Source organism: Lygodium microphyllum, chromosome 4, assembly GCF_053477565.2.
Source record: "Lygodium microphyllum isolate KBCC chromosome 4, Lygodium_microphyllum_v1.1.10, whole genome shotgun sequence".
Classification (NCBI taxonomy): domain Eukaryota; kingdom Viridiplantae; phylum Streptophyta; class Polypodiopsida; order Schizaeales; family Lygodiaceae; genus Lygodium; species Lygodium microphyllum.
This window is the reverse complement of record NC_141138.1, coordinates 134,888,632-134,912,795: the sequence shown is the minus strand read 5'-3', so window position 1 is coordinate 134,912,795 and position 24,164 is coordinate 134,888,632. Positions and strand designations below refer to the sequence as shown.

Here is a 24,164-nt window from a genome sequence, read left to right as displayed (position 1 = left end):
ATCTTTATCGGTTTTTAGTATTGAAAACAAAACTTATGGGTTATTATCATCCACAAACCAAGCATATTTTGGTCAGTTATGGCACTATCTTTGTAAAAGATGTTGTTTAGCCTTTACTTTTGTGTACGAAAGAGATAAACGCTTACTCACAAGATACCAAAGAGATAGCCTTTACTTTTTTGTACCAAGGAGATAGGCGCATGCTCACAAGATATCTATGACACTTTGTCCTCTCTTTTCAATGGTGGGTAGCTAAATCTAGCACTAAATGAGATAATTTTTCAACTAGTACAAGTTTATTATGAATCCAGAAAACAGTCTTTTTCTACTATAGATATGAATAATCCATTTCTTGATGAGAGAGTAGAGATGGAGTAGTCTAGGGCTATGTCAAGATGATTGGTGTAATCATTGCGTGAACAAGTTTATTGGATGCATCTTTGTCTAGTTATACTCATTCTAGCTCTCACGTTACCTCTTCTGAATTAGGTTGTTATGCATTGGTTGTTTCTTGTTTGTGTGATAAGGATGAGCCTATTTCTTTTAAAGAGACAAAATTTAGAAAATCAGATGGCTTCTATGCAATCTGAGTACGATACTATTGGTGAAATGGTATTTGCTTTCTATGTTTCTTGCCTCTTGCTGAAAATTCCATTGATACTAAGTCGATTAACAAGTTAAAGCGTTGCTAAGGATTATGCTCAGCAGAACGGTACTGACTTTTATGAAACCTTTGCTGCCCCTTGCCATATGACAATGATTTGTAGCATTTGTTTAGTAGCAGCACATAATGGTTGGAATATACATTGTTAAACATCAAAGTTGCATTTTTAAATGGTAATTTGCATGAGGATGTATATGTTTTTCAAGCTTGTGGTTTTGTTCAAAAGGGGTAGGAAATCAAAGTATGTGAATGAAAATGACATTGTATGGTCTAAAGCAAACATCTAGGGCTTTGTATGAGAAGATACACGCATACTTGACTGCGTATGTCTTTCAGAATAGTCCAACTAAAAGTACCTTATATGTTAGAAATAAGGATGATGAACCTCTAATCATTGTGGTTTATGTTGATGATGTATTGTTCATTGGTCCTAATGAGACACTTATTGATGATTTTAAGGCTAAGTTGAATTTGACCTTTGATATCTCAGATTTGGGTGTATTGTATCATTATTTAGGCATTCTATTGAAGTAGTGTGATACAGCTATTGTTTTGTTCTAAACAAAGAATGTTGAGATAATATTGCAAAGATTTTGTGTTGAAGATTGCAAGCCTATTGCCACTCATGTGGAGACAAGTTTGAAATTGACTCTTCATGATGTAGGAGATTGCTTTGATGTCTTTTTGTATCAGCTAGTTGTTGGATGCTTCATTTATGTATACATTACGAGGCTTGTCATTTAGTTTGCAGTCTCACAAATGAGTAGATTTACGCATAGCCCAAGCGCTAAGCATTGATAATAAGCAATGAAGCGTATCTTTCACCACTTGAGGTGTACTCCATACCTTGGGTTGTTTTATACCAAGGGGGGGTCATTATTGCTAAATTTACATGCTTTTTTGGGTTCTCATTGGCTTGGTTATTACGACACATGTATCCACGAGTGGCTTTTCTTTCATGTTTGGCAACTCGTGTCTAAAGCAACTCATTGTGGTTACCTCAGGTTGTGAGGTTGAGTACAAGGCGGCTTTTACAGCTATGATTGGGTGTATTTGGTTGATTTGGGTGGTGGATAGTCTGAAGTCATCTACCACTGCTATCTTCATTGATAATAAGAGTGCATTTGTAGTTGCACAAAACCTAGTGTTCCATACTCGTACTAAGTACATTGAGATGCATTATAATTATGTCAACAGGAGACTCTCTGCGAAAGAGATCGATTTGGCCTATATGCCAACATAAGACAACCTTGGATATTGTTTCACAAAGACTTTGGCTCATGAGAAGTTTGAAGGTTTTGCAAAGCTTTGCACTTACTCTCCTTTTTGGATTATTCATAGTTCACTAGGGCTTGGCACTTCCCTAGATATTTTTTTGCAATTAAAATGTGGCTAATTATATTACTCAGGAGGTTGAACACAACGAAGTGCACATGCTCAACAAACTAGCTGGAGCTGATGCAAATCACAAATCCATCATGTATACAAGCCTCTCAAGGTGGTCTAGGGGGGATGGGGACAAGAAGCCATGGAGGGGGGGTGTATTGCCATTTGGGTCTGTCCAGTGCATAGAAAGTGAAGACGGAGTTTTTAATGGCCTCGAGACTCGCCTTGCACCTGGTCCCGCCGGCTATGGAGAGAGTGGATCATGGAGGTTCAAAGCTTTGCCAAAGTTGCATATTCTGAAAGGCCCTCCCCACCAAAAACCACTTGACAGCGTGCCTTCCAAATGTACCATCCTGTAAGAATTTCTATGATCTCCCATACCTTTGAGCACTCTCTTGTGGGTTCCAATACTTGGTGGATGGGTAAAGCCTCCAAGCCAACCACGGCACAAGACCGAACCTCGTTGAGAAAAATCGTGTCTTGCATCCCGACCTCATACAAAAGGTGATGGCCTTGGCTGACTGCCTGCCAGCAATAAGCCCCCTACGAGATGCATCCAAGATAGGTGCCACACGGTGGAGAATACGGCAAGCTCCTCTCCACACAAGTTGTGCCGCCTCGCAAGACCAAAGGCAATGCTTTGGAGTTTCCAAATGCTGTTGTGGGCAGCGTTTACAACCTCCATCCTGCTACATCTGGGCCAACCAACTCCCAACAACCAGACCCCCATGTGCCAAAATCCAAAGGAAATACAATACCCTCCTTGGCCTCCAATTGTCCCATAGGCGATGCCAAAATTTCCGACGAAAGGCATATCAAGTAGCCTACTCTCCCAAATCCAAAGGTGCCACTCCCGAAACTCCTCCCAGGGCACATAAGGGTCCAATCGCCAGGTCTTCCCTTGGAGTCCGACCACACGAATCCTCCTCCAAGAAAGGACAGCAATCTCCTCATCTTGCTATCCACTATCAAGAGCCAAACGCCCCCCATCGTGCACGGTAAAGAAGGTCCCACAGAGGGCACCATTCACTCTACCTGCCACCTGTAAGGGGATACTTGCCGATGAGAATCCAGCAGCCCACACCTCCCCAAGCTCCACTGGCTCTTGGATCGGGAGATCTAGTTACTCTTGAGGGATCACTGAGTCGATCTCCCTCCTCAACTCAACTCCTCGCTGACATCCTAATGCCTGTTGCAACACCTCTTGATCTGCCATCATGTATACCTCCCTCCATGTCGTGATAGTACGAACAGGTCCCAACCAACCCCCACTGGATGTGGGATCGCTCACCTATCTGTAACCTGTCCCGATCTGTGACATGTGGATTCCAGACCAGCGGGCGGTCTATCTCCTCCTGGTATCCTGGGGGACTCTGAACTAGGGCCTTGCGAAGGCCCTGCCACACTCGAAGTAAACTGCAGAGGAAGGAAGATCTGGGTGGCGTGATTTGGACAGGCGTGAAGATCCATCTCAAGGATGGTCTCAAACCCTTGTCAAGCCTCGGTCTGCACTTTTAGAGACCTTCTTGCAAAAGGATCTTCCAGGTCTGCCCGCGCCTAGAGTGAGACTATGGACCACTAGCTTGCCCAAAAGGGCCAAGCTTTAGATCTCTGGGTCAATGATCCCAAGCCCTCCCTTAGACCAATGCTGGATGATGGTCGCCCACATCACCTTGACTCGAGAGTCTTTGGAGCCATCTGAGCTAGCCCAGAGAATGCCGCAGTAGGCAGCAAAGTTGAACCACACAAGACGAGGAGAAACACCAACAAGAGGCGATGTACCAAGCCGTCGCTAGGACCTAGTTGACCACCAGGGCTCGGTCTGCTAAAGAAAGGCGGACTGTGCTCCAGTAGGTCAGCTTCCGCCTAATAGAGTCGAGAACTAGAAGTGATGTTGAGCCCCATCTCAAACCCTAGATATCAGATGGTCTATCCCCTGCACACCCATCTGAACCCTAGGTAGACACCCCACTCAGTGTTGGATTCCGGATCTGTAAGAAAACCAACCAACTTTTGCCAGTTGATTTGTGCTCTGGCTGCATTGCAAAATATCTCCAGAGCTAGTCTCACTCTCTAGCATCGGCTCATCATTCTCTACATAAAGAGCGGTATCATCTGCATACTCTAAGTCCAGTAGCTCAATCTACTCTCTCACCGGAAGTCACAAGCTACGTAGCCCACTCACTCGTGAGCAGAGGAAATAGGGCATTGCCTTTGCAAAGAGTAGGAACAGATATGGGGCAAGAGGGCAGCCTTGCTGGACAGATCTCTCTAGCCGAAACTCCTCCCCCCTCCTACCACCAATGAGATCCTTGCTACTAGTCGATCTCTAAAGTGCCGAAACCTCGTAGATCCATGCCTAAGGGAAACCCAGCCTTGCCATGGTGCCCTCTAAGAAGTCTCTGTCAACCCTGTCATAGGCCTTCTCAAAGTCCAAGAGGAGTACTGCCAATCCTTGACCACTGTAATGAGCCCACTCGATCGTCTCGAAAAAAGTGAAGACATTGTGTAGAATGCTCCTATCCTAGACAAAACCTGTCTGCGTGTCATGAATGATGTCTGGAAGCACGGGGCAGAGTCGGCTCCCAATCATCTCTCTTGGCCAGGGCCTTATAGGCCACTAACAACAAGTTGATCGGTCTCCACTGGGATAGCTCCAACCAATCTTCCGCTTTGGGGAGGAGACTAACAAGACTTGCCGATACTCCCTGGCATCCGTCTTGAGCCGAAAATCTCCTAAAAGGCAAGAAGTAGGGGGTCCTTCACCACCTCCCAGTAGGTAGTGAAAAAGGCCTTAGAAAGACCATCCTCTCCCCAGGAAGTTTTGCCCATCCTATGCATTGAAGGCCTGAGCTTGCTCCTTCTCTGTGAAGGGATCTAGGAGGGAGCGTCCCATCTCCTCTGTGACCAGGGGCAGAATGCAATCCCAAACCTACTGTCTACATCACTGTACTTTGGCTGAGACTGCCTCCTGCTAAGAAAACTGCCTATAGAAGTCAATCGCAATCTCCAACACCTCATTTGGGCTAGAGCAGCGAATCCTTTCGTATTGATCACAGTGGCTGCGAATTTGATCTCCTGAGGTGCAAGGTTAATGCACTTGAAAATTTTCCTTGCACATCATGTCCCCCTTCTGCACCCAAAAAGCTGTTGAGGTATGGAAGGAGAATTCAGAGTGCGTGTCCTCAAGGCAAGCGAGGACTGCCCGTGCACGCACCTTCTGCGTGTGGAGAGTGGGATCCCCTGGTGCCTCCTGGAGTAGTCTTTGCATGGCAACTAGGTCTCGTTGGAGTGCTCTCTCATCCTCCCAACTCTACTGTCTAGCCTGTAGGGCTGCCTCCTCGCAGATCCTGCTTGACTCGGCTAAGGCCTTTGCAACCTCCTTTGCGATCTGGTCCCCCTTAGCCCACTGCCTAGTCTAGAGGTTCTCAATCTACCTACTCATCTCCTCCCTCTTGTTGATCGAGTCTGGGATCTGACAGGATCGCGTCCATGGGCTGAAGCGGGAGCATCAAGAGTGAGGAGAACGGGGCAGTGATCAGACAAAGTGGTACTGGCCAACTACCCTACTTGGCCTCCACGAGAGCACCCCCACTCTCCCACATAGAACTTGTCCAGTCGCTCCAAAAGAGCTCCGCCCAGCTACCTGTATCCCCGAGAGAAGTTCAGCAACCTCTCCCTCCTGTGGATAGTTGGGTTCCACCAAGCATCACGTGCTCCTACTGCGAGGAGGAAGACCTCCCATGCCTCCTGCTCCTCCCCTACCATACCTTGGTAATCTCTGCCTCTGCCCTGCTGGTCCTCTAAGGCCTCCACAGTGTTGAAGTCTTCTCCAACAATCCAAGAGTCCACCTCTAGAAGTCTTGCCGCAATCTCCACCTAGAACCTGTTGCGTGCCCTAAGCTCAGTAGGAGCATAAACATTGAGGACTCCAAGGCACGAGTCCCCTATATCCAGTTTGATCCATAGGACCCTCCTTGCCACAATCGTCCCGTGGTCTCATACAGGCAGTAAGGCTCAAGCCAATAGAGGTGCATACGCCTGCACTCCTGCTGTGGGCACCGATGGAGTACTCCCAGTAGGTGTGTGAGCTGCCTGGAAGTACCTTCCCTACTCGATGGGCGTGGGAGGGGGTGAGTTTGCACTCCTGAAGAAGTAAGATGTCGATCTGTCCGGCAAGAGCAAGCTACAGCTCTCGCGGAACAATCAATTTCTTAGAACCACATGCCCCAGTATAGTGGAGGTTGTTCGCGTTCCAGGATTCTAGGTGTAGACTCATGGGGAAACCTGAGATTGGCCTAACAAGCATCTGTTCGGTGTGGAAGCTCTTGATGAAGAGGAAGAGCTATGGGGCATATGAATGTGCTTAGCTGCAGGCTTTTGGAGGGTGAACTCCATTCCCCCATGGTGTCTCTTGAGCGGATGATGGGGGTGATAGATGCACCACGCGATACCACCAAGGCGTCTATCAACCAGGTTGACAGGCGTGGCTCTATACACTTGTAGAAGCGGGCAGCTTGTGTGAGGGCCCACTCGATCACATCCATCGGTGAGCTCCACTATGGAGGGGCTCCTAAAATAATGCTCAGATGTGGAACCTTGCCTCCAACCCACCAGTTGATGTCCATCATGCACCCTGGCCACTGCTGGGAGAAAAGTGCTAGTCCTCCTTCTCCGATCCATTGGGAGATGCGGTTTGCAACTTGGCCCCTCACCTCCTCCTCTATTTGTGTCATCATCCAATCTCCAAAATGAGAGGTCTAAAAGAAGAAAGCATAGTTTAGTCCATCCGGTGGTGCTAATAAATGAACCTTGCCGCTCCTTAACTTGCGGACCACGAAGATCCACACCTCCAAAGGTAGTGGAAACTCTCCGCGCTCTACAACTCTCAAATAAGACCACGGACCACTACGGAAAAGCTCGTGGGGGAGCAATTGTGCCTGTCGAGGGAAGGTGTGACGGGCAGCTGGACCGGATGAGCTGGTAGCTGTGTGGGGAGGGGGGGGTTGGGCTGTTGGTGGTGAGGAGAGGATATGGGCCTGTGAGGCTCGTCACCTCCTGTGGGAAGAGAGGGAATGGATGGGGGGAGGGACACATGTACTGGGTGAAGATCGGGGGGGACTGATCGGTGAGGGAGAAGGTGGGGAAGAGGATGAGTAAGGGGTGGTGGGGTGATTGGGCGTATGAGGTGGGTGTGAGGGGGGGCGAGTGGCCCCGGAAGAGGGAGACTGTGGGATAGGGTCGGGGGGAGATCCATGAGGGAAGGGGGGGGCATGGGGGCTAGCGGATCTCGGTTGGAGAGGGTTGAGACGCTTGAGTGGGTGGTGGGTTTGGAAGCCTCTGATCTTGTTGGGTGGGACAGACAGTGGGGTGCTGCAGAGTGTTCTGACGGGGGTCCGTCGCCCGTCCTTCTGCTCTCTGCTACCATGGCTGTCTAAGGGGCTGGCTGAGGCCCCCCCTGCCGTCTCCCTCTTTGTCTCACTGGACCCGTGTGAAACCGTCAGCATCCACCTATGGCTCCGAAACGCGTGCACTCTACTGTATGATGCCCAAAGTCATGGCATCACAGGAACTGGCCAGCATGATGCCTTGTCACAATAACCTGCTGCCTGAAAGAGAGTCAGCGTGTCTCAATCTCAAGAAACTTGGGTATGTTCTTTGTATCTTTTACAGCCACTTGTACCTTCCGGATTCCTGCGACTGTCATTGCATCCGCGAAGGAGGGAGGAAGAATTGTGCCAAAAAGCCGTCCAAAGTCCTTCACTAATTGATGATTCTCTACCACCAATCCGGGGAATAGAAGGGTGACCGGGTGTCTAGGAAACTTGTTGTGGAGCGCAAACTCCTCCACCGTGAAGCCATTATACCAGGGAACCATGTAAGGTGAGCTATCCACTAGCTCGCGGGTTGCATCCACGGAGGTGAGCCGAACCATGAAGATCCCTTGACCCATGAGAACTGCCTCCGCAATCTGCACTGTGCGAATGCGTAGCATGGAGTGAAGCCAATCCCAAAGCTAGGCCTTGGATGGAGAGTGTCCTACGACTTGTCCATAGAATGTTGTTTCTTTCAATTCTAGTTCTGTGGCACGGACGGAAAGGAGTTGTTCCTCAGAGAGGACGACGCGCAAGGTGTTTGACTGGGGGGCACTCGCAGAATGCTCCGGCATCTGACCAGAGGTTTCCATTGCACGTCACTGCTAGGGGCTACCAATCTAGCTGTTGTTATACCGGGGGGAATGTTGCTACAGACTGAGGGAGCAACAAATGCTAGTGGTATGAACGTGCAGCATAGGATGGAGGCACCGGAGCAGGTCAACTAGGGAGGTCTTTCATGCGTGAGGCAGAGGGTGGAACCCCCACAGCAGGTGTATGGTCAAGGGGCGACTGTCTCTTCCAATGCCCTGCAGGGGTTCCAGGACACAGCAGACAGGCGTGCTCTGCAGGGGCCGCAGGACAGGGGGCTGCAGATCAGGGTTGCAGTTCCCACGCTCTCACTCTTTCTGTCTGTTTGGCCCAGATGCTGCCTACTGCTACACACAGCAGGCCTATAGGCACAGTGGCGGTCCCTGATTCTGGTGGAGGTGATGGTGGGTTTGGTCGCTGGTGGCGCAGCTGTCAAGTGGCGGAGCAGGGGGTAACGCACCCCAAGTAGCATAGACGGGACTGTGGGACCAGGGGGTGGCACTGTGACAGGGGATGTAAGCTGGAGCAGACCGTGCTGTTGGCTTTCTTATATTCTGGTTCTGCACGATTGCAAAAGCCTTAGGTGCCATGTAAGGCAGGATTTCTTCAGGTTTGATGCACCCAACGATTCGGTACCCAATCTCTGCAGCTTGCTTAATCTCCTTGGCACTGGGAGGCTCCTGGTCAGGGGTAACCTCTACCGCATCAGTACCATTGTCCAACTCTTCATCACCATTGCCTGCATCTTCAACTGCCGGGTCCTGCAAACCATCAAGCCCTTCAACAACTGTGGCCAAGAAGCAGGGGCGTGCTTGCCTCCAGGGAGCCAACAGGGGGAGAGAAGCGCCACAAGCCTCGGGCCGGACGAGCTGGAGAGGAAGGCAGAAGGTCGCGATGCCTGGCGGGGCTGCAGCTCGCTTCACCTTCGAAGAGCACTACATGCACTTCCCTAGATATGAGTACCAACTCTTGTTCATCCCCATCACTTCCAAGAGGAGCTTGTTACCTTATTTTTGTACATATGCCTATTCACTCTAGGGTATACTTAGTCTTGTAAATCTTCTCCATTGGAACCTCTCAATACACTTCGTGTTATGCTCTCAAGCTTCTTCTCAAGTTGTGTGTATGCATTTCTAGTCCAACATAGTTGTTGCTACATTCATACATGTCTACTAGCCACATAGTTGTATGCATTTCTAGCCACATAGTCCAACATAGTTGTATGCATTTCTAGTCCAACATTCATACATGTCTACTAGCCACATAACTTTATGTTCATATGTAATCTCAATTACATATGAACATAACTTTATGTCTACTAGCTATATAACTTTATATTCATATGTCACCACATAACTTTATGTTCATATGTAATCTCAATTACAAGGAATGTGCCAAATACATCTAAATTGACCAAGACTAGCTGCAATTCTCATGCACAATAATGCACACATCCATAAAGCTCACTGATGGAACCCTAGGTTAAAATAATTTAAAGACATTGCAATGCACTATCCTTCTATATGACTTTCATGTCCAATTGCACACGGAACATCCCAAACATTTGCATGCAACAGTCTCCACATATCATGTTGTTTGCTTTGAGAGAAACTGTCTTAAACATTCCAAGTGGTGATTTTCATAAGGAACAAAGAGACATATTTCGATATAAAACTAATACTCCTTTGAAACCCTAAGATAAAATAATTTAAAGCCATTCCAATGTATTGTCCTTCCTTCTTTATGAAGTACATGTCTAGTTGTGCATAGGACATCCAAGCATTTGCATGTGGTAAATTGTGTATAGCATGCTGTTTGCTTTGAAAGCAAATGCCTTGAACAGTCCTAGTGGCGACTTTTGTAAGGAACAAAAAGACAAATCTAGATTAAAAACTATTATTGCCTCACATTTGCCTTTGTTTCCAATGCAACTATTAAGTTTTCATCCAAAAAATCAGCCAAAAGTCCAAATGCATTTTGCCCATGACCGCTCTCTTTGGTGTAGATGGCTGATCCATGTTCTTAGCATTTGGAATCTATGGTTCAATGGCATAATCACTTTTCCTCCTTGGCAAAGGCAAGGTGAGCAGGTGGATCATGTAGCCTAACCACTTGACACTTCAAATTAATTAGTTATAGTACCTAGTAACCCCTTGTCTTTTAACCTAGGCTCCTAGTGGGTTGCCCTTCCTCCTTGCATAAGTGGGAAGCACATCATTATGATCTACCTAGCCACTAGCAAGATATAGTCTTTGACTTTTTGCCATTTTTGTGTTGTAACTATTGCCATTTGAAAACTAGTAACAAGGGAGGGCTGAACAGGCAGAGCATTTGTGGATACATGTACATGAGGACCATCATCATGCATCCCAATATTATCAATCAAATAAGGTTTTCCATCTTTTTTGGAAGGGCGTTTTGCCATATAAGTGTCCCAACTACCTGCAATAGAAACAATGACCAGCAAACTATCCCAATTCAACATGAACCTAAAAGGATGCATATCCATGGAATCAATTTGCAACATGTTGCAACACCTCCTCAGAGTATCCCAAAGCAAATAAAGTCAATTCCTATTTGTTTCCCACTCACTGGGGGGAATCAAAGCCTTCTTAATGGCAGCCATAGCATTAGACAAAAGTGATGAATATAATGCCACGCATTCTTCCATGTCCAGCCAAATAGGGCATTCTTGTTTAAGTAGCTTTTGGAAATCAGCCATAGGTGTCCATGGCACCAAGTGAACAAGGTGGCAGCCAAGGAACAAGGAGAGTTTGCCTAGGAGCAATATGCATTGTTCAACTATCTTCAACAATACCTCATAGAAGCCTCAATGACCTGCAAAGATTCTTTTCCCCACATTCTTGCTGCATGATAACATTCAACCATTACTTATTAGATGAAAGCAAAGTGAATGAAAAACAAGGTAGCACCCTTGTGAAAAGAGGCAAAGGATTTCAACACCTTGGTGTCCACATGCGTGTCCAAAGCATCCTCCTCATCAAAAACTTGCACAATAATGTAATTAGGCTCCATATATTCTGCAAGGTAGGTGGTGGCAATTACAATAAATGCTCCCAGTCTTGTTTCTCTGATACATCAATGTGACTTGCAACTTGAGTGTAAAACAACGTTTGAGGCATTTGCGATAGTGGCATGGGCGACACTTGCAGCAGAGCATCATATACATGTTTATTATGTTTCATAATGGGATTGGGGGTTGTTCCAACAGCCTCACCTTGATCCCTTTTATTGTCCCCCACAAATTGCTCAATGAAGTTTGTATCTATGCCCGCAGCCATCAACTCTACATATTATGTGAGCCATAAGCTGAAAAACAGCACGTGTCAGTCCCAAAATGTCAAGCTGAAACCCCGGTCCAAAAGTGGCGAATAGCAGCCCTAAAAACAGCACAACTCTAGAACAGTAGATGACATTTAAATGTGTGTTCTCAATGTTGATGTGCAGAACTGCAATTGCTGCAAATCCTGAACAGTAGGCGGCGTCAAAAATAGCAGTCATCCAACCCCTCTCAAATTGTAACTCCCATGGCAATTTTGACAACGACAACTTCGAAAGGGGGGTAAAACTAACAGCAACAACAGCACCAACAGCTCTCCTCTTCTACCACCATATCTCATTGAGGCAGAGAAGAAATCTTCTGTCCCTGTCATGTCACACGTGTGATCACATGCAGTTGAGTTGAGATGCAAGTAAGGCACCAGGACAATTTAATTTTACCTCAAGTTTTTCTCTGAGGTTTTATTGATACAGTCTTATTGTCTCAGGACAAAAATAGATCTTTGAAAGTTGTCTTGCAATTTCCTCGAAAGGATTTACATTGGTGTACTTGTTGCATATTTCCTATCTAACTTTCAATGTACGGCCTTGCAAGGCTGTATGCTTCCGAAAAAACCTGTGTCGTAACTTCAGCTTTGTTGATTTAGCTACAATGTCAACTCATTCTTTACGCCATCCAAGACACAACGGTCATTAATGATGGCTACAGAAACAGAGCCTCAAAATCTCTAGATATGGGAATGGAAAGATGGATCTAGTTTGAAGAATTATCAATGCTTGGACTCTTAGCAGGCTTGGCATTTGTACCAATATGAGTGAGAGTGGCATGGTTCTTAAACTTCTAGGAAATACATCCTGTGTCATCCAATTGCCATCACCACATGGCTTCTAGAGAATACTTTGTGCATCATCCAATTGCCATCTCTATGTGATGGAGCCAAGCTCCTGCAGGTATCAACTGCTGGGATAAACTCTGAATCCACTTTCCATAAACTTACTATATACAAGCTTTCTAGAATGCCTTGTGCTATATTGTAAGAAGCACAATGATTGAAATCAAATGATTGAATGAAGGCATTCGCTTCTATCTTTCCCGAGAGGAGCTTACGCTAAAAACTCAGCAACCGTCACGTCGCAAGCTCTCCCCCCTCGCTCCGTCAGATTGCACCCGCCCCCTAGATCGATCGCCCCCCCCCCCCCCCCCCCCCCCCCGGCGCTCCATTTGATCACCCCTCCCTCACTCCGCCTGATCACGGCCACCCCCCAGACCAAACGCGCCATCTGCGGCTCGTCACGTTGAGTTCCCCGCCTTGCCCTCACGATTCGTAATTGCCCCCATCTGTCATTTCCCCCCGCCTAGTCCCCCGTCTGCCATCCCGCCTGGCCTTTTGCAATTGCCTCCCCCCCCTTGGCAACACCACAACGTGATTGGTTGTTCTCGCAGAAGGGACGCGCAATGGAAACATGTGGTCAGACGCCGGCACACTCAGCGAGTGCCCCCCAGTCAAACACCTTGCGCGTCATCCTCTTTGAGGAGCAACTCTTAGCCGTCTGAGCTAAGGAGCTAGAGCTAAAGGAAACAGTGATTTATGGTTAGGTAGTTGGACATTCTCCAGCCAGAGGGATTTTCATGGTCTGGCTCAATTTGGCAGACGCAGCTCGCTAGATACTTGCCAGTTCACCATATGCATCCACGAAGGGGGTCATATACATGGTCCCCTAGTACAATGGCTTTACTATGGAGGCATTTGTACTCCATAACAGGTTTCTTCGGCACCCGGTCACCCTTCTTTTCCCCGGCCTGGCAATAGAGTATCGCCAGCTCGTGTAAGACTTTGGACGTCTTTTCGGCATTGTCCTTCCCGCGTCTTTCGCGGATGCAGTGACAGCAGCAGGAGTCCCAAAGGTACGGGTGGCAATGAAAGAGGTCAAGAATATCCCACGGGTCGTAGAGATTGAGGCGGGCGGGCACTCCTTTAGGAAGCAGGTCATTGTGACTGGCCCCTCAGACCCAGCCTCGGCAGCAGGGTGCAGGTGGGCATGCGACGCCCCCTTGGCAGAGCATTCCACAGCCCCCCCCTACCCACCCGGCAGGACTGCAGCCCCCCACATCCACCACCCGCACCACAGACTACCTCGTCTGAGGTCCTACAGCCCCCACACCCACTTCCCATATCCCCCCCCCCTCCATTTCCCATGCCCCCCCCCCCCCCCCCCCCACTGACCCTGGCCCACAGCCCCCCCTTTTCAGGGCCACCAGCCCCCCTCCACACTCGCCATCTACTGCCATCCATCCAACCATCACTTGATCCTCCTCCCCCCCACCACCTCCCCTACCAAGCACTCCCCCTGACCCGCGCTCGATTCAGTGATCCCTCCCAGACCCACTCCCCCTCCTCCCACAGGTGGTGATGAGCCACACATGCCTACATCCTCCTCACACCAGCAGTCTTCACCCTCCCATACAGCTACCAGCTCATCCGCCCCTGTCGCCCAGCACACTTTCTCGAGACAGGCACAATTGTTGCCACATGAGTTCTTCCACAGTGGCCCATGGTCCCTCTTGAGTGTTGCAGCATGGAGAGCTCCCACTACCGCTAGAGGTGGGGATCTTCGTGGTTCGTAAGTGAAGGAGGGGCAAGGTCCATCTACTAGTACCACTGGATGGACCAAACTATGCCTTTTTTCTTCAATCCTCTCACTCAGGGGAGTGGGTGACTACACAGGTAGAGGAGGAGTTGAAGAGTCAGGTGGCGGACCACATCTACCAGTGGATGGGAGAAAAAGGACTAGCACTATTTGCACAGCAGTGGCCTGGTTGCATAATGGACATTAACTGGTGGGCTGGCGTGGAGGTCCCACACTTGAGCATCATCTTTCAAGCCCCTCTACAATGGAGAGCTCCGAAGGATGTGATCGAGTGGCCCTTGGCACAAGCGACCCGATTCTACCAGTGTACAGAGTCACGACTCTCAACATGGCTGATAGATGCATTGATAGTACCACTTGGAGCATCTATCACCCCCATGGTCCGGCCGAGGGCCACCATGGGGGACTGGAGCTCGCCGTCCAGACTAGCGGCAAAGCGCACTTGCATGCCTCATAGTGTCTCCTCCTCATCAACAACCTCCACACCGAACAGATGCTTGTTCGGTCAGTCACAAGTTTTTCCATGAGCCTACACCTTGCATCCTGGAATGTGAATAGTCTCCACTACAATGGGGCACGTGGTTCCAAGAAGTTGATCGTTCGGCAGGAGCTGCAGCCTGCCCTTGCCAGACGGATCGACATCCTACTTCTACAAGAGCACAAGCTTACCCCCACCCAGGCCCAACGGGTAGGAAAGGTACTTCCAAGCAGCTCGCACACTTACTGGGAGCACGCTATAGGTACCCACGGTAGGAGTGAAGGCGTATGCACCTCTATCGGCCCGAATCTCACTGCCTGTGTACGAGACCACGGGATGATAGTGGCAAGGAGGGTTCTTTGGATCAGATTGGATATTGGGGACTCGTGCCTTGGAGTCCTCAATGTCTATGCTCCTACCCTCCGGTTAGGGCATGCAGCAGGTTCTGGGTGGAGATCGCGTATGAACTCCTAGAGGTGGACTCCTAGATCGTTGGAGGAGACTTCAACAACCTAGAGGCTTTGGAGGACCAATAGGGCAGAGGCAGAAACTACTAGGGCATGTCTGGGGAGAAGCAGGAGGCATGGGAGGGCTTTCTATTGGCAGTAAGAGCACGTGACGCCTGGAGAGATCCTACTTTCCACAGGAGGGAGAGGTCGTTGGATTTCTCTTGGAAATACAGACAGCTAGGAGAAGTCTTGCTGGAGCGGTTGGATAGGTTCTATGTGGGAGAGTGGGGAGGCTCTCGTGGAGGCCAGATTGAGCAATTGGCAAGCACCACGTTGTCTGATCATTGCCCGGTCCTCCTGACACTTGATCCCCCAGCATCCGCCCTAGACACACGCTCCTATTGAATCCCTAACTCGATCTATAGGAGGGAGGAGGTGACGAGACAGATAGAGCAGATTTGGACAAGCGAGTGGGGCGAGAGGGACCGGATAGCAGAGGAGGTTGCAGAGATCCTAGCTAAGTCGAGTAGAATCTGCCAAGAGGCAGCCATACAGGCGAGGAAGCAGAGTTGGGAGGAGGAGAGAGCACTCCAATGGGACCTTGCAGCCACGCAGGGATTGTTACAAGAGGCACCAGGGGATCCCACCCTCCATGCGTAAGAGGTGCGCGCGCAAGCAGCCATTGTTGGCCTAGAGGGCAGGCGCCCGGAGTTCTCTTTCCGAACCTCAGCAGCCGTCTAGGCGTGGAAGGGAGAGACAATGTGTAGGGAGTTCTTCCAGGTGCACCAGCCTCGCACTGCAGGAGAGCAGATACACAGCCTTTGGGATCAATATGGAAGGACTGGTTCTAGCCCAGATGAGGTGATGGAGATTGCCACCGACTACTACACACGCCTCTTCCAGTAGGAGAGAGCCTCAGCTAGAGGATAGAGATGTAGACGCTCGTCACAGAGGAGATGGGACGCTCCCTCCTAGCCCCCTTCATAGAGAAGGAACTAGAGGAGGCTTTCCATACACAGGATGGGCAGAAATGCCCGGGGGAGGATGGCCTCTCTAAGGTCTTCTTCACTACCCACTGGGAAGTGGTGAAGGACCCCCTACTGATGGCCTTCTAGGAGATTTTCGCTTCACGACAGATGCCAGGGAGTCTCTCGGCAGGCCTTATCAGTCTTCTCCCCAAAGGGGGAGACCGGTTGGAGCTTTTCCAGTGGAGACCGATCACCTTATTGTCAGTGGCCTATAAAGCACTCGCAAAGATGATTGGTAGGTGACTATGCCCCGTGCTTCCAGACATCATCCATGACACACAGACAGGCTTTGTCTAGGATAGGAGCATCTTTGACAATGTATTTACCTTCTTTGAGGTGACAGAGTGGGCTCAGCACAGTGGGCAGAGACTAGCCATATTACTCCTAGATTTCGAGAAAGCTTATGACAGGGTGGACTGGGATTTCCTAGAGGGCACCATGGTGAGGTTAGGATTCCCTCAGGTTTGGATTCGCAGGGTCTCTGCCCTTTACAAATCGGCCACCAACAGGGTTCTCATAGGCAGAAGGTGAGGGGAGGAGTTTTGGCTGGAGAGATTGGTTCGACAAGGCTGCCCCCTGGCCCCATACATGTTTCTACTCTTTGCAGAGGTGATGTCTCACTTCCTCAGGTCATGTGTGAGCGCCGAACGGACTACGCAGCCTCCGATTTCGAGTGAGAGAGGAGACTGAGTTGTTAGACTCAGAGTATGCAGATGACACAACACTCTACATAGAGGATGATGAGTTGATGCTAGAGAGAGTGAGGTTGGCTCTTGACGTGTTTTGTTCTACAGCAAGAGCGAAAATCAACTGGCGAAAGTCGGTTGGTTTCCTCACAGACCTAGACTCTAGCACGGAGTGGGGCGTCCACCTGGGATTTAGATGGGTAAGCAAAGGGCAGAACGTCCGGTACCTTGGGTTCTAGGTGGGACTCGACATCACTCATGCCCAGTAGTTTCTTCCTGTCCTTGATTCTATTTGGAGAAAACTGATCAATTGGAGCACGGCTCGCTCTCACTAGCTGGCCGAGCCTTGGTGATCAACCTAGTACTTCTAGCGATGAACATCGCCTCGTGTTGGTGCTTCTCATCTTGCGTAGCACAGCTCCGCCGCCTAGTGCGGAACTTCCTCTGGTCAGGGTCAGATGGTTCCAGGGACTCCAAGGCCAAGGTGGCGTGGGCGACCATCATACGGCATTGGTCAGAGGGAGGGCTCGGGATCATAGACCCTGAATATCAGAGTATGGCCCTCTTGGGCAAGCTAGTTGTTTGCGGCCTCACACCAAGCGGGCAGACTTGGAAGGTCCTATTGCAAGAGGGCCTTCAGGACTATAGACCGAGGCTTGGCGGTGAGTGGAGGCCGTCCTTGAGATGGATCTTCACGTCATCCCAGATTACCTTTCCTATGTAGCCTACTCCGTGTGTGGCAGGGCCTCCGTAAGGCCCTAATACAGAGCCCCCCAGGCTGCCAAGAGGAGATAGACCATCAGCCAGTGATCTGAAACCCCCACGTCAAAGATTGGGAAGGAGCACAGATCGGCGAGCGCCCCCACATCCAGTGGGCTGGTTGAGAGACTGGCCCGGCTAGTACCATCAGGACATGGGGGGTGTACAGGATGGCGGACGAGGAGGTGTTGTACTGAGTATCAGGCTGCCAGAGGGGAGTGGAGTTGAGGAGAAGGAAGATAGACGCAGCAATACCTCTGGAGTGGCTTGCTCCCCTGATATGAGAGCCGATAGAGCCTGGGGAGGTATGGGCAGCTAGGTTCTCACCAGCAAGTATCCCCCTACAGGTGGCAGGTAGAGTGGGCAGCGCCCCACACGGGACGTTCTTCGCAGTGCATGAGGGGACATCTGGCTCTTGAAAGAGGGCAGCAGGATGAGGGGATAGCCGCCTTCTTGTGGAGAAGGATTCAGGTGGTGGGCCTTCAAGGGAAGACATGGCGATTGGACCCCTATGTCTTCTGGGAGGAGCTTAGGGAGTGGCGCCTTTGGATTTGGGAAGGCGGACCACTTGATGAGCTGGAGTGGGATCCAGGAGAGTGGCTATGGCCGGCCACAGCGCTTGCCAAGAAGCCACCTAGGTTCCTAGAGTACACTGCCAAGATTGGCAGACATGTATTGATGCAGGAGGATATGGATTGGGCGCCATCACGTAGCACGCTCTAGGCAGAGAGTAGCATCACGGAGCCTTTTCGACAGACCTTTTGGCGCCGCCTATGGGATAGTTGGAGACCGAGGAGGGTGTCGTATTTTTTATGGCTGGTTGCACATGGAGGCTTGGCGGTGGGAAGTTGGCTTGCCCAAATGCAGGAGGGAAGTTGTAAGCACTGCACACAGCAGCCTCTGGAAACCCCAAAGCACTGCCTTTGGTCATGTGAGGAGGCGTAGCTCGTGTGGAGAGGAGCTTGCCGCATCCTTCGCCGTATAGCACCCAGCCTTGGATTTATCTCATGGGGAGCTTTCTGTTGGCAGGCAGTCAGCCAAGGCCGTCACCTTCTGTATGAGGCCGGGATGCAAGAAACGATATTCATTATTGAGACAGGGTCCTGCGCAGTGGTCGGTTCGGAGGCTCTACCCATCCTGGAGCCCACAGCAGACCGCTCAGAGGTATGGGAGATCATAGGGAGCCTTACTGGATGGCAGATCTGGAAGGTGCGGTGTCAAGAGGCTTTCGGCGGAGAGAGAGACTGTCAGTATAGGCGACCTTACCAAAGCTCTGGAAGGTGCGGTGTCAAGAGGCTTTCGGCGGAGAGAGAGACTGTCAATACAGGCAACCTTAGCAAAGCTCTGGACCTCCATCATCCACTCCCTCCACGACCGATGGGATTAGGTGCAGGGCGAGTCCAGGGCGAGTCAAGAGCTCCGTTGTCATTTCATGTGCACTTGGGGCTGCCTGGACCTGTTTTTTGTAATGCAGGCAGGCAGCCGCAGTTGGCAATTACCCCCACCCCCACCCGCCCCGCGCCCCCCCCCCCCCCCCCCCCCCCCCCCCCGAATGGCTTCTTGCCCCCAGACCGCCTTGAGAGGCTTGTATACATGATGTATTTGTGACTTTGCATCAGCTCCAGCTTGTCTGTTGAGCATGAACATTCCGTTGTAATCAGTTTTTTTGAGTAATATAATCAGCCACATTTTACTTGCAAAAAAATGATCGAATGAAGTGTGGCATACAGAAGATTTAGAAACAAGATTCTTTACTACAATTGCAAATACCATTTACCCAATTTATGGTGCCATCCCATCAACATGCGACGCTGAGTGGATCTTTCATGGCCATGTAGGCAATGCATAGAAAGAAGCTTTCTGTAAGCTAGAAGTTTGCAAACATAATCATTTCTCACTGTGTTCACTGACTGCCATCAGCTGTATTATGTTAGCCAGGTGCAGATTGATGCCCAAGCTACCAGTCCATGTGGATTAACCAACTAAATACTACCGGTCCATGTGCATTGGCACACCTTGCAGGCTGGTCTGACTTCCACTAAATAGAGATGGCACATTATGACAGCTTCTCTTTAGGGCCTCACATTGGATCTTTACAGTTGAAGTTTATTTTCTCTGCCATGCATTGAGGTGAGGTGTCAGTGTCCACAGTTATTTGCATGTTTAGGTTGGCCATATTCCATGTATTTTGCCTCTTCAACCCAAGAGTAATCAGTTTAGTAGCCGTTTGTTTGAATGGGATGAAGTGAGCAGATCACATCATTGATTGAATCATCCTATGTTATGCACAGGTATTGAAGAATACAAACAGCAAGAGCTTGCTAGATTCAGATGAGAAATCTTTCCAGGAAGTGATTAAAGGATTTGGTGGTGATTGGCCCTGGAGCTTACTTGGTGGTTTCTGTTTTTACTTCCATAAACCAATTTACTCAATGTATTTTACTCTTTTTGCTTGACTTTTCGTCATTAACAATTGCTGTCTTTTTATGAACTCTTTTTTCTCTCTAGAAGAGATAGATGCTGGCACTACTTTGTATTATGATAAATAATGAAGAAAGCTTCTTTATGTGGCAGGAGTCGCAACTCACAGTTGCTAGCAATGGTTGCATTGAAAAGGCTTGAGCTTGAAGCTGTCATGCTTGGAGCGTCAGTCTCCTGCAGTCTCATTGAAAATGTGACGCACATCATTGTGTATACACCATCACAGGCTAACAGATCGATACGGAATTTATATCAAAGGTTCGTGTGAGATTCATTTCAAAATCTGGAAACATGAGATATAGGAATGATCACCTGCAACCCCAACAACACACACACACACACAACATTAAAAAAAGAATCAGGCCTTCTGTCTCCAGATCAGCAATCAGAGGTCTGTGTTCAGTCTGCTGTAGGGCGCTGAACGTTATAATCCATCAGATATGAAGAAGGTTTGATAAGTAGGTTATTAAGTATATAGGAGAACATAACAGTGTGCATGCAGATAGCAAGATAAAAGGCAAGTGGACTATGTAACTGAGCCTATTAAAAGGTGAGTTATTGTGTCCTCATGCATACATGTGCACATGCTGTAGAATGGGAAGCACTGTGGATGACTTCCAAAATAACAAAATCCACATGTTTCAATCATCTGTAGTTCCATGTTGAAATCAAGATTTCTTCTGCAAATACTTCCAATTGGTGCTTATGATGCATCACATCCATTAGACTTGCAAACATGCCATTCTTCCCTGCAGATCTAAATTTTTTTGCAGGACATCAGAACTAAGTTCGTCGTATCCATTGACAAACAGATGGATACATGTTTGTGTTTGAAAACAGAAGAAAGATATTCCTAGATAAAGTGATTGCCTTTAAGAAAAATTCTGTTCATCAAATTTCATCTTTTAATTGACTATTAAATTGAGTTTTATGGAGTAAAGAAGTGCCATATATTCATGATGAATACATTTGCATGCTTTGTTACACCTTGTACATATGTGGACACTGCACTTTTATTAGGCAAGAACACAAATCCTGATTTCCAAAATCAGAGACACTCAGAATATGAGCAATTATGTGCGATTTTTTGCTTTCGATCAAGACATCATATTAAGATGCATGGTTCATAATTAAAAGCTCTATGTTGCCATATATAAGTGTTATGCTGACCTTCAGTGATGTGACACTTTCTGACAGCTTTAAGCCATCTGAGAGGGAGTTCTTGCAGTTGTATCATAGGGATATTGTCAGTCACTACTGGCTAGAAGAGTCTTGTAGGATGAAAGAAATCATGAATACTGAGGAATACATTTTGAGGTGAGATAACTTTATCAGGGTACATCCTAACGCTTTCATGCATTGAAGTCTTGAAAATCTTTAGTATTTTGTGAGCTCTTACAACAGCTCTCATCTCTACAGCTCTGAAAATGAGATGTTCATGAAAGCTTCAAGGGACTCAAATAACCTAGCTGCGCCTCTAGCATGCTTGTCAAAATCAGATTCCATCAAGAGAATTAGCCGCCCATCTGAGATGGAATTAGACTCTGATAAACAGCGGAAGAAACCACGTATCAGAGGCCTGGTTACTTCTCATTTTGAAGAACAGTATGATCCTGATCTTGGAAAGTTTGTGAATAATAAAGGCATGACACAGCATGAAACATACAGTTTGAACAGGCAGCATTGCTCAGAAACCATGGAGGCAGCATCAAACAATACATTTCAACTTGAAGCATGCTGTCAGCAGAGGTGGTCTGAACAGATATGGGACTCGCAGTGCTTGCAGGATTTTGCCCAAGTATATATTGGCTGTTTCCAAAGTGAATACTCAGCTACTGACAAGCAATTTCAGGTCCTCTCTGACACACAATCAAGCCAGACGGATGGTTGCAGGAGCTCTCGAAACCATGCTCAAGCGGAGTGCAAGGCCAAGGGCTCTGCTTCTCCAGTTTGTCTTCCAAAACGACGGTTCACAACAAGAGGTTGCATATTGTTGAAGTATCCAGTGTCATGTTAAACTTTTAAACACGAGAAGTTTTTGACATTTTCCCATGTGGACAAAAGGGGCTCTTTTCCCTTGCTTTTCCCTTTAGCGTTCAACATCACGAGCTTCTGCTCGGGAGGCATCTCATACCTAGCTAGGTGTGGTTGGGGCACCCAGCTCATGATGTTGTCATAATTCACAATGTGTGAATTATAGGGAGAATAGAAATAAAAAGGAACAGATTAGAAAATCAATGGACTTTGCGAAGTGGGCAATGCCGTTGCAATTTGTCTAAAACTTCTTGTGAAAGTGTTTAGAGTTCCTCATATGAAAATCCTGTTTTGCAGACTGGCTTTGATGACTTGGAGGAGCTTCAGACCAGATCATCCATGTACTACACAAGAAATTGCAGCATCTTTTAGTGGAGACCTTAAATGGCAGCTTTTTTGTTTTAACAAACAGAACCGTTCTGATCCTTCATAACAAGCAAGTCTGTGTCTCACTGCTGTTCTTGCAAAGAAGCAGCCTCCAGAAAATATGGCAAGCCCACCCATTTTGAGCGCCTGTCCATCCTATTAGAGAGAACATGTCGGACTAGTACTTGCATTTGGCAAGATGGCATTTGATTCTTGTCCTGCCACTTCAGTATGAGGAGCATAAGGTGTAACATACTACTGCTGCTGGGTGCATCTGGGCACCCTTTTTGTTAAGGAGTTCTCTCCTAAGAGGAGGGCTTCATGTGTGTTCTACCACTCTGCTTCACAGATTGGATGAAATTGGCATGTCATTATGCCATCAATATTGACAATCACACAACAAAATTTTTAGTTCGGAGAATGAACATCCAAGCAATAGTTCTCCTACCCTCCCCAATTAAGCTTGTTGAGACAGTCCCATTTCTCTTGTACGATATAATAGCTATATCCTTCTTTCTAAATTGGTTAAGTGTATATGGAATGCCAAATAATTTATGTTTGGTATATTAGAATAAAAATATTGATGAAAAAAGTGGAAAGATATTCCGAACATATATCAACGTGTTACTCACAGAAATCACTACTCTACACATAGAATTTGTTCTTAGTAATGTTCAACGCAAACTCAAAGGTGAGGTCTTAAGAGTTGTCATTCATTAAGTGATGGACACTCGACCCTTTGTTTTGAGTGTGTGGATGCACTTTTTTGAAAATGGGTGCGAACACGGATGGAACACCACAATGCCTCTACACGAAAAAGTGAAAATAATTAATGTGCTTTTTAAATGGTAGTATATGCAAAAGTTGCACCCTTGTACATCACTCTTTGAAGTGGGTGAGGGAGAAAGCACATCCAAAAGTAGGTGGGGAGTCTACCAATTTAACAAGTATACAATAGGTCTGAGGTAATGCCCTCTCTAGGGTAAGAGTGAATGCCAAACATATAAATAAACATTCGGTGTTTGTCACTCTATAATCAGTCTTAGTTATGAGAATAATATATACCTATTTGTTACTAAAAATGTTCGTTGGTGAACACTTTATTGTTATCTACATGTCATTAGTCACTAACTTAAACGAATTATATTCACACTCTAGTCAAGATGAGCTACAATCAAAGTTTGGACAAAACACCCTTGCTCCCATGAGAGAAGATTGTAAATGTTTTTTAATATATTGATATGTATTCAATCCTCAACAATGAGAGCTCCAACCATTATGTAGGTAAAATATCAATTCTTAGGTGGCAATGCTTAGTAATATTATGACAAGTGAAGAGCCTTTGAAAAGTCTATTTTCAACGAGGTGTATCACCCCCAAAAATCCACTAGATGTGTGCAAACTAATGGGTGCTCTTTGTTTCCCAAATAATATAACATCAATTAACAATAAAGGTTAAAAGGAAAATTTCATGTCAAAAGTCAAATCGTGTCAAATCTCAATGTGTAAGCTACACAAAAGGTTAGATATACGAGTTGTTAAACATAGAAATTGCTAAAAATAGCAAGTTGAGGCTAGAAAGGCACAAATAGCTATGAGCTCCCATCTATAATAGTACCCTTAGGTCCACATTGTCCATGAGAAGTCTCGCATGGTGATCTTACTCACAAGCTACCATGAGACAAAGTAAGCATAACAC

The 24,164-nt window shown here is 47.6% G+C and overlaps 1 protein-coding gene across 4 annotated transcripts in view; it reads left to right on the top strand.

Annotated features, from left to right (window-relative positions):
• LOC148037650 (DNA ligase 4-like) overlaps positions 1-23,070 on the top strand; it is a 105,605-nt gene extending 82,535 nt beyond the window's left edge. For all 4 annotated transcript variants that reach the window (XM_087676591.1, XM_087676592.1, XM_087676590.1 and 1 more), the window contains 5 exons: positions 19,876-20,018; positions 20,159-20,323; positions 21,263-21,382; positions 21,485-22,047; positions 22,397-23,070. In XM_087676591.1, coding sequence (XP_087532717.1) covers positions 19,876-20,018; positions 20,159-20,323; positions 21,263-21,382; positions 21,485-22,047; positions 22,397-22,407 — 1,002 coding nt within the window. In that variant the 3' untranslated portion in view covers positions 22,408-23,070. The remainder of the gene's footprint in view (positions 1-19,875; positions 20,019-20,158; positions 20,324-21,262; positions 21,383-21,484; positions 22,048-22,396) is intronic.
• Positions 23,071-24,164: the final 1,094 nt, after the last annotated feature.